Source organism: Galeopterus variegatus, unplaced genomic scaffold (assembly GCF_000696425.1).
Source record: "Galeopterus variegatus unplaced genomic scaffold, G_variegatus-3.0.2 Scaffold339, whole genome shotgun sequence".
In the NCBI taxonomy this organism is placed as follows: domain Eukaryota; kingdom Metazoa; phylum Chordata; class Mammalia; order Dermoptera; family Cynocephalidae; genus Galeopterus; species Galeopterus variegatus.
This window is the reverse complement of record NW_007726450.1, coordinates 627,661-639,190: the sequence shown is the minus strand read 5'-3', so window position 1 is coordinate 639,190 and position 11,530 is coordinate 627,661. Positions and strand designations below refer to the sequence as shown.

At 36.4% G+C, this 11,530-nt stretch overlaps 1 protein-coding gene across 1 annotated transcript in view; it reads left to right on the top strand.

The window, feature by feature from the left end:
* The window catches only part of CUBN (cubilin (intrinsic factor-cobalamin receptor)), a 121,979-nt gene that overhangs the window by 63,340 nt on the left and 47,109 nt on the right, over positions 1 to 11,530 (top strand). The window contains exons 24-25 of the mRNA XM_008567728.1: positions 1,017 to 1,173; positions 2,670 to 2,819. Coding sequence (XP_008565950.1) covers positions 1,017 to 1,173; positions 2,670 to 2,819 — 307 coding nt within the window. The remainder of the gene's footprint in view (positions 1 to 1,016; positions 1,174 to 2,669; positions 2,820 to 11,530) is intronic.

Sequence of the window (11,530 nt, the reverse complement as noted above, 5' to 3'; positions counted from 1 at the left end):
GGGGGGGGGGGGGGGGGGGGGGGAGGCTTATCTCCCCAAATCAGGCAAAGCCAGCTGTTTTACATTTTCAATAGCTCCTTTACAGCTCCTTACTTCACAGTTGGAATTTTACATTTAAATTTGTGATTCTGTGGTTAATGTCTCTGTCCTTCCCTAGGCCAATTATCAAGAATCTGTTAAAAAAAAAAAAAAAAATTGGTTTGATCTGGAATTTTAATACTCACAATTTATTCCCCAGCAACTATTTTTTGCATGAGTATATAAATTAATTCTTTCAAGGTGACCAGACCAATCAAGGGAGTTGCCAACCCAGTCTTTAGTGCATAGTACATAGTGACTGAATCTCATCCTTTCTTTAAAACGAACCTTAAATTCAATACTACCAGGAAGTATTCTATGATTTATTCCAATTCATGCTAATTACATGCACACTTGGAATTCACGTTCACTTTCTCCATGCTGCGCAGTGTATTAATTTTCATGTGCTTCTTGCTTGGTAAATGTTCCCTAGCTGTGACCACAATTTGCCATCCTCCCTGGACAAATGATAAGCATCACAGGAGCCCATGTTTCAGTTCTGTCTCCCTCAGCAAGTTGAGCCAGATCAGGTCAACTAGAAGTTAAGAGGACACTGGGTAGTGATTGATTTTCTAAAAATCACTGGCCAGATACACAAAAATGAACAAATCTCCTTAGAGAAGTCAAGAATGGGATACACTATTTAAAAAGCAGCTTAGGGCTAGCCGATTAGCTTGCTTGGTTTTAGCGCAGTGCTGGTTACACCAAGGTCAAGGATTCAGATCCCTATACCAACCAGCTGCCAAAAAAAAAACCCAAAAATAAATAAATGGAAAAGCAGCTTAAAAAACTGTTCTCAAAAGAAAATGTGCATTTATTTTATTTACTATTTATGTTTAGTTTTCTATATACCTGAGTGTCATTGCTTTCAAGCATGCGCATGTTAAGATATGATAGGGGAAAACCACAGCCTTAAGTCATGTTTATGCCCTTGCTAGGTGTGGGCAGGAACTGAGGAGGCTGACAGAGCCCTGTTAGCCATGGGCTGCGGGAACGTGGCTCCCGGCTCCATCATCACGCCCAGCAACGCCTTCACCGCTGTCTTCCAGTCTCAGGAGACGCCAGCTCAGGGCTTCTCTGCATCTTTTGTAAGCCGTAAGTAGCACTAAACTCCAAACCCAGAGATCCTCGAAAGAGTGTGGTTGCCCCAGGAAGGCTTGGGGAACAGTGGGAGAGCTACACCAGGGTTGGCTGGAATGGAGGTCTTAAGGGAAGGAGCAGGGTGGCCTGAAACATGGGCAGGCCATCTAATCCCAAGAGGACACCTTCCTTCGAAAACCAGTGAGAATGGAACTAAGTCCAAGAGTAGGTCAATTGAGAAATGGTATAAAGGGCATGAGTGCCACTAGCTGGCATCTAAAAATAAACCTACAATCCAGAGTGGGGCAGGTATTGGGTAATTAGTAGACACCAGTATGCCTGGCATAGGGCACCTGGACCACCTGCACCAAAGTCACTTGAGAAACATTCACCCCAGACCCATCCAAATGCAGAATTTCCATGGGTGGAGTGTTGCATGTTTTAGCTTTCACCTAAGAGGAACTCATGCCCAGTAAACTTTGGGAACTGTGCCCTTTGGGATTTTCCCTTCCTAGCTTGGTACTTGGGTCCACTTCTCTATCTACTGAACACAAATTAGATTAGTGGAGAATGAAGCAGTTTTTAGGTCTGAGAAGCCATGTCATGTGCCTGTTTGCTGAGTTAAATCAAGTAGCATCTAATTGCAGACCACTATATAGGAAAAAGTCTGAGTAAAGGAATTGGAGGAAATAATGCAGTAAACAGGCATTTCAGACATGAATAAAAGCATGAAAATAATGAAAATATAAAGGAAATAATGAAAATAATGAAATATGAGTAATGAAAATAATAATGGAAATAATGAAAGGAAACCCCAGATCCAATGCTTGTCTTCAGTTGGTCTGTTGTATGTTTATTTGTGTGTAACGTGTGTGTTTTAGTATCAGTTTAAAAGGATGAAGATATTTTCAGACTTAATAGATCAGGGAGTGATGTGAATTAACCAGTCATTGGTTATATGAAAACACGTGTCATTTTAATGTTAAAAAGATATTTTGCTTTATTTCTGACACTGGGGATTCATGTATGAATTTGATAAGAGTTTGGATTAGTAAATTCAACTATTTTTTAAAAGCGACTATTGTTGTTCTAGCCAGATTACAATAGTAATGAAAATAATATCATTTTCTAATAATAAAACATTTTAAAAACATTAAGTGTATAAAGTACTAATCAGGAACAAGTCACCTTTCATCAGTTTTATTTATCTACATGAACCATATTCAATCTTTCCTAACACCCCTTTTAAAAATTTCTTAATATTAAGGGATTTGCAGTGGATTTATGGTAAGAATTTCCATCTCTTAGCTCATAAAATTGCAGCATTTTCTAAAAATTCTATAATTTTCTTATTTTGCATATATATTTATTTTTAAATCAGAGTTTCATTCTCTTTGTTATTTCTTCTTCCATTTGGAGTATCTCAGAGAACTATATCTCTAGAGAATGAATAAAATAGATACTACATGCAAGAACAAATGCTCTGATAATGCCTTTCTGTTCTCATGTAGGATGTGGAGGTAATTTCACTAGCCCTACAGGTTACATCATTTCTCCAAACTACCCAAAGCAATATGACAACAACATGGATTGCACCTATGTCATAGGGGCTGATCCCCTGTCTGTGGTCCTCTTGACTTCTGTGTCTTTCCATTTGGAAGGTGAGTTTATTCTTTTCTTTTAATTAATTAATTTATTTTTAATTGACAAATATAAATTGTATATTTATGGGGTACAATGTGATGTTTTGATACATGTGTACATTGTGGAATGGCTAAATCTATTAACACATCCATTAACCCACATATTTATTTTTTGTGGTGAGAACATTTAAAATCTACTCTCAGAAGTTGTGGGGTGTACAATACGTTGTGATTAACTCTGGTCACCATGTTATGCACTAAATATCTTGAAGTTACTCCTCCTGTCTCACTGAAATTTTGTGTTCTCTGACTAACTTCTCTCCATTTCCCCAACCCTAGTCTCCGGTAACTGCCATTCTATTCTCTGCTTCTGTGAGTTCAACTCTTTTAGTTTCCACATACAAGTGAGATCATACGGAATTTGTCTTTCTGTGACTGGCTTATTTCCCTTAACATAATGTCCTTCAGGTTCAGCCATGTTGCAAATGACAGGTTTTCTTTCTTTTTAAAGGCTGAATAGTACTCCATTGTGTATATATACTACATTTTCTTTATTCATTCATTTGGTGATGGACACTTATATTGATTTCATACTCTGGCTATTGTGAATAATGCTGCAGTGAAATGGGAGTGCAGACATCTCTTCAACATACTGATTTAATTTCTTTTGAATGTGTACCCAGAAGGGGAATTGCTGGGTCATATGGTAGTTCTGTTTTTAATTTTTTCAGAAAACTTCATATTGTTTTCTGTAATGGCTGTACTAATCCACATTCCCATCAATAAGGTACAAGGGTTCCACTTTCTGCATATGTAGTGCACACACTATAACTTAACCAGCAAGAGAAACTGTCTCTCTAAGTCAAAATAGGTGCTCAATAAATATTAAATGAAGTGAGTGAATTAATAAAATTTAATATCTGTGTTCTGCTTTAATTAAATACTACCATGGGACATCCTTTCATCTCCTTTCTCTTTATCATCTTCATCTTCCCAGTCGTGATTCCACAGTGTTGGAATTCCCAACTTCAAGTGTTCCTCTGTGCTCAGTCCTAGGGAGTGGGCTGTTTGCAAAGAGAACAGGGGAGCTGCTGGTTTGAACAGGCTCTGACTGATCATAGATATGACTTGATGTTTAATGGATACTGATACCATAGAAAAGAAGTCCCTTCAAGTAGATGGGTATTTTCAACCACTCATAATCATACATATATATTTTTTTTACAAATTAGCTTTCTGTTTCTAAACTATGGTTAATCTGTAAATTTGTCAAGCTACCTCTGTATATTCAAAATTTCTTTCCCTTTGGGCTAGCCTCCCTTGGCAGTGAAAAGTTACACTTAGCAAAACGTTCTACAGTGTTCAACATCTTGGAAATTTATGGTTTATAAAAATAAAAATGACATGTCAGTACTCATAAATTGATAAATTATACAAAGCCTTTCTCACTTAATCTTTTTTCTATGACCTCACCTCCTTTTCCTACTTCTCTGCAGTTATATTTTTTGACACATGTATTTGCTAGAAAAAGCCAAGTATAAACTGATTTATATCACTGAAAAAATGAAATTTGAAGTGAAATATAATCTTTTCAGCATTTGCTAGCACAAAATCCCAGTAATATAAAAAGATGTTGATGATATATAAAGTATTGGGGGCTGGTAAAGTAGTTTATATAAGATGATCCAATTTTCTTTTTAAAGTAACATACATGTGAATAAAATATATAAGGCTATTAAGCAGTATTTTAAGAGTTGTTACCACTGTGAGAAAAATTTATAGGTGATATTTATTTTCTTCCTTCTACCTTTTGTGTTATTTTTATAATCGGGAAAAATTATTTTAATAACAGGGGAATAAAACATGTGGCTTGGAATGCGCATTTTTGCTCATTAAATTAAATAAATGTGAGAACGTTATATGCCAATATCATTCCAAGTAAAAAAGGAGATGCTGGTAAATATATTATTATGCCACAAAAAGCACTGTCTGTACCAATGGCATATGTATTTTTACAAGGGACCCTGTACTGACCTCAAACAGTAGCTCCCTGAGCTTGGTTGACTGGGTGGGATAAAGGGGCAAGAATATTCTGGAATACTGAAGTGTGATTGAGTAGGAGAGATCACAGCATTTCAGCATGGGTCCTAATGCCAGGTCAGCCACTTACTAGCTCATAACTTTGTACAAATTACTTCATCTTTCTTTCTGATAATCTCTTTGCTTTACACACACACACACACACACACACACACACACACACCACACACACACTCACACACACACACTCACACACACACACAAAAGGGTACTTCAAAAAGTTCATGGAAAAATAGAATTAAAAGATAATGTGAATCTTTCCATGAACTTTTTGGAGCACCCTCGTGTTAGTAGTTATAAAAGTCAGATAAGGCCAGATGAAGTGATTGCTAGTTCCACTAATGGATTTGCTAATCTTCACCCAATTGAAGAGACTGTTTTTTTTCTAAGATGATAGCCTTATAATAATGTGTTATTACATTTCCAGCGTTACAAGTACTCAGCATTTTTAAACTGCCAAGTGAGTAATTTCTGGCTATAGACTAGTTAAATTATGGTGATTCCCAAAAAGAGCAACATTAATCAATTTTATTTTATAATTAGAGTCTTATCACTAATCATATCACTGCTGATGTTTATTGAATACCATCAGCAAGCTAGAAAGTTAGCTGCAGTAAAATTAAGCATTCCCCAGCCCTTCTAAAGCGAACCTGAGGGATTCATGTGATAAAACTGAGACTTGCTCTGGAAGGTCAGAGTGTCAGAGCTTTATTGAAGAAGCACTAATCTTTCTAGCTGCTATAGACAATAGAAAGTGTTTCTGAGATTCAGTACAAATGACTTATGAATCTGGCATCCCAGCAGTCACTGTTGACCTAGGTGGAGAAGAAGGTTCTAGAGCTGTTGGCTTGGTGGGCCATTAGCACAAACGGTAGAATTGGCAAGAAAAACCTGGGCTATCCCAGGCTACAGAATACTATGTGGAAACACACTTGTTCCTACATTGTGTCTACTAAACACTGACAACTAGTTAGGGAAGGTTTTACTCTTCAGGCAAATGTACTGATTATTCAACCACATACTGGTGCTTTCTCTGCTCTTAGATTACAAAGGCTCAGTGACCTACTTTCCATTTATCACAAAGTTTTTCTGAAAGAATGTTTTTTTACATTGACCTATGTTTCTCTTTCTCTTTATATTTACATTTCTGATATTAGATATTCTATGGACTACAAACTATCAATGTATCTATTTTGGAATCAGGTGTTATTATGTATGTACTGATTTTCTTTTCCCAAACATGGAACAATCTAAAAGTATTTTTTGTGTGTGTGTTTGTTATTTATGTGGCCAAGTAGATGCTCTCTGAAAAAATGATAGACTCAGTTTTCCTACTTCATAGATAAAGCACTTAGCAGATATGGTAACCTAAGGTAAGCCAGTGCCTTCTGTATCTTGAGTTTTCTATCATTAAAATTGGATGATAACATTGGTTCACTTTGGTGATAATGAAGAGTTTGGAAATTCTTAATTAAAAAATCCTACATCTACTCAAATTGTAATTGATAAGCATTGGACAGTAGAATATACTTAGCATGTGGAATGGAGAGTTCCAAAAGAGCAAATACTTTTTGGCTCCTTTTCCTCTAGGGATGGTCTCAAAAGTCCCAAGAGGGATGAGGCTAGATTTCCAGAGCAGACAGGTGGAAAATCCTACCTAATATTTGCCTGACTTCTCTTTGATCAACTTAGAAGTCCTGATTTTACAGGCTACAACCAAGATAAAGCTAAAAGAAAATAAACAAAGAAAATTTAGCTTTAGATTGGGTTTTTTTTTTTTTTACCTTTTTCCTATCAAGAAGCACAATAATCGAGAGTTTTGTCAATTCTTTTCCTTCACATTTTCTTCCACTTATGTTTAAAAAGAAATGGTATCACTTACTTACTTACCATGTCTTCTTTTTGCTTTCTCAATTGTTTCTAAAGAATTCAGAATGTGGGCACATTTCTCAATATGCTGTTTTAGAAAAAAATTGGGCAATGGTTCTTTTGAAATATTTCCTATTGATATTTTATTCAAATTGGCAGAGCACTAGATTAGACAGTTGAGTTTCTGTGAGATTCTTTGCTCTCTTATTTTTAAGGCTTTGGCCTTCACAGTTGGTGGAGTTTAGTTCTGACACATGCTTTTTCCTCTGCTGTATCCTTCATCCATCCAGGAGACCAGTCTCCAAGATACTCAGAGTGAAGTTCATTAGACAGGCGACAGATCTCAGTCATTGCCCCCTCGTTCACAAGCTTCTCCCTTGAACCTGTTTTTCTACTTTACTGAAAAGACTTGATCTTATCTACAGTATTAAAATATCCCAACCACAGGATTTTCCCTCATCGCTAGTCCTCTCTGGCATCTCTGCCTCTCTCTGTGACTGTGGAGAAAAACTGCAATCTGAATCTAAATTCCACAAGTTTATACCATTTGCTGAATTACTCATCTTTAGTTTCCTTTCAACTCTCTCCAGGTTCTTGGAATCATGCTGGAATTCAGAATTAGATGTTGCACTGTAATCAAGCCCAGAAAAATATAATAAAGATTAAGTTTCAGTACATTGCATAGAGCCTTACCCATTTTAAACAGTAAAACATGTTTTAAAGTTTTTCAAAAGGATGGAAAATAGTCATAAAAACAAATCATAGAGAATTTTTTTTACAGCTTAGATATTTCAGCAGTAAATATATATCAAATCACTTTTTAAATATAGAATTAAGAATGACTGTAGCTTCCTGTCCCTTGACATGGGCTGTAGTCCAAGGAGAAAGTATTGTTTAATTTCAGGGTGTTTCTCTTCCTGACAAATTCTCATATGCCTGATTGAATGACACCCCTTGGCCACAAACTCAACTTTGACATCCATCTTGCTTTTTGAAGAACTTTTTCCAAACCTTGACTATGTTTCCCTCTCTCCCTAGAAGACAATACTCCCTACTTGCATTTAACTGTATTCTACTTGAGGATTTTGTATATATTTTGATTTTATATGCAATTGAATCCTCCTATAATTAAGGAAAAGTGTGTAATATAATTATTTTTTGATGCCTGTAGTCTTTGTCTCCAAGTGTCTTCTCTCCAAAGAATCAGGCTCATACCTTCGATCTAATGCAGTGATGTGGTATGTAGAGCTTGAAAAAAAGACGTACATGTGTAAATTACTTAATGCCTAATGACATATTTACATCTTATTTTACTGCACATTACCTTATTCATGCTGATCCCTGATATGTCCTTAGGCTTTAGGTAACTTTATGAAGTTCTGATATTATGTAGATATTTGATTTCTTATGGACAAATGTGGAAGGACATCCTATCTTAAAGAAATGATTACTGAAAAGGAGATAAGAATGTTTTGATCCATGAAACAACTTGCCAAATATTATAACTTTCTCATTTTACTGAATCAGGTTTTGAGAATGGGCAAATTGTCTTGAATAATTTGTTCAGTTATTTGATATCCTATTGCCATCTACAAGAAAATTAAAATCTCCTCTCAACTTTCTCTGCATCTCCCCAACCAACTTTCTTACTGTTGAATCTAGACCTTTTATAAATAGTTAACGGGTTTTGATTACATCTCAGTATACCACTGCTATTTCATGAATGAACTCTCTATAACTGAATTTGTTCCTTTAATTATTTGGAAACATAATCAAGTATAAGACACACTGTACCCTATCTTTCACATCCTTTCCATAATTTTCTAAGAAAACTACCACCGTGATAGTCTATATTATTAGGCTGACAATTAAAAATATAACTCCTTAATATTTAAAGCACACCTTCATAGAGGCCATTTGACCAAACGTGGGACCAAGAATTTAATCAAGCATCAGCAATATTTTCCTGCATTCTGTGATTTTAGTTTTACAACTTTATATATTTCTGATAACCAAAATATATTGCTATAACTAATGCATAATATTATTTTTATTCTCAAATTCATATACTCTGAATTTTTAAAATTCCAATGGAGGTTTTGGCGTCTTGAAGACAAATTTGGAGATTATAATTAAAGTATATAATTTGGCAGTATTCAAGTCAAGAATCTGAGTTTAATCTATTTCCTCTTTGTCCTATTTTTCCAGAATCTTATCACTTCTAATTAAATGATAAGGTCATTGAAGTTAAGTATTTCAACTTTTAACTTGTAGATTTATGCCCAATTAGAAGCATTTCTATTCTGGGATTTTCAAAATAAGGGAATTCTTTGAGGTTAAATTAATAAATATATCTTACATTTATTTCTTGAGACTGGATAAAAACTTAGTTAAGGAGCCAAATGTGTTCCTAAAATTACTTAAGACTTACAATATCAATTTTCTCTAAGATAATACTCACACTCAAAAGGGGTGGAGGCTCTAATGTACAGAAATGTAAAAGGGGATGTATTTGTCAAGATTCTTTGACTTAAAAGTGGTAGGTTATCTTCCAGTTGACTTAGATATAAAGTAGAGTTTATAGAAAGGATACTGCGTTATCTCATCTCATCAAAAAAAGGTTTAAAAATAAGAAAGGGAGTAATGGACTTTTAGAACCAGGGAAACCAGGGACAAGAACCCAGCATGCTCTCTCTTCCCCCCTCTTTTTGCTGCTTTCTGCAACACAACTTCTCTTTTTCCTTATTGCCACCTGGCTTTCTTCATGTGTCAGTAAACACAGCTGCTGATGTTTTCCAAGGTTGACCTCTTTGGCTCCTACTACTGACTCTCTCTTACTCCATTACAGTTTGAACACATCTGATTGGCCTCCATTGAGTCTGATGTCATGCCTTGGAGTAATCAATCAATTTATCAACAGTGTTCAGGACAGTGGGGTTCTATAAACAATAGTAATGATGACTGTCATAATAATAAAAATAGCTACCATATTGATTAGCAATTCTTGTGGTACAATTAACAGGAAACTTAATTCGACCTGTTTAAACACAAAAGGACAATTTTTACTTCTGAAAGGTCTTAAAGTTGTTCTCAAAGTGCATCAGATATGTTTAATCCATCATATTAATGATGTCTTCAAATATTCTACTGTCTCTATTCTTATTCTGCTGCTCCAGTGTGAGCCTCACCCTAAGGCTAGCTCTTATGACTGTAGGGTAGCTGCCCTCACAGAGGGCACAGCGGGGGAGGGGGAGGAGGTGCCCCTCATCCACATCCAGGAAGAAAGATGGTATCTATCTGGTGGTATGCTGGAGTTGGCTTGCACCATCTTGCAAGACAGTTTTGCTGGTCTGTTCCCAGTTCTGCATTTCATAACCTCGTGTTAGTAGCCCGAAATTGGCTATGGTAGGTATATTTACACCATGGAAATTGGCAAATGCCACAAACCAGGAATTATTTTTTCCCCTCAGAGAGTTGGTGGTTATATTTACCAGCACATTACCACCTTTATTCAAAATTCCAAACAGGGGTCTTGAAATTTATCTTTATTGGATTGGCTTAGGTCACATGCCCACCCTTGAACCAAGGTCTATGGCCTGGGAAACTGAAATCATAAATGTGTATCATGATATCCCCAATTTATAAGTAGAGTATTCTAACAGCAAACAGTCTGATTTCAGAGTCCACTACACCATTGTATGTAGTATGTACATATAAAATATTGTAATGCAGTTTGGGCCATTTCCAATGGGGAATTTGTAAATAGGTAAAAGTTTGTGTGATGGGAGAAGGGGGCTGTTAGATACAGGTTCAAGTTAGTATCTACATGAAATAAAAATTTTTTTTGTTGTTTGCCAGTGAGACTGAGAAAAGTATTCCATATCTTTAGTCATCAGAGCAATGCAAATTAAATATCACAATAAGATACCATTTCACACACACCAGAATGGCTAAAGTTAAAAAGACTGAGAATATCAAATGTTAGCAAGCATGCAGAGCAACTGGAAGTCTAATATATTCTTGGTGAGAATGTATACTGATGTAACCACTTTGAAAGACTGATTGGCAGTTTCTTATAAAATTAAATGTACACCTAATTTATAACACAGCAATTATACTCCTAGGTATTTATCCAAGAGAAATAAAAACATGACAATACTAGTATCCAAAATATATAAAAACTTTTACAACTCAGCAATGGAAAGACAACCCAATTTAAAAATGGCAAAGTATCGGGCCGGCCCGGTGGCGCACTGGATAGTGCACCGCTTGGGAAGCGTGGCAGCGCTCCCGCCCGAGGGTTCGGATCCCATGTACAGACTGGTTCCCGCTCGCTGGCTGAGCGAGGCGCAGGGGCAACACCGAGGGTTGCGGTCCCGTTGCCGGTCCCGGTCTGGTGCGGGGGCGACACTGAGAGTTGCGATCCGTTGCCGGACATGGAAAAAGACAAAAAAAAAAAAAATGGCAAAGTATCTGAATAGACATTTCTTCAAAGAAGATATACAAATGGCCAATAAACACATGAAAAGATGCTCAGCACTATCAACCATCAGGGAAGTGCAAATCAGGATTACAGTGAGCTACCACTGCACACCCACTAGGATAGGTGTAACAAAAAAGGCAGGCAAAAACAAATATTGGCAAGAATGTGGAGAAATTGGAACACTGCTAGACTGTGGGTGGGGTTATAAAATGGTACAGCCACCTTGGAAAACCATAGGGCAGGGCCGCAAAATGTTAAACATAGAGTTACTGTATGA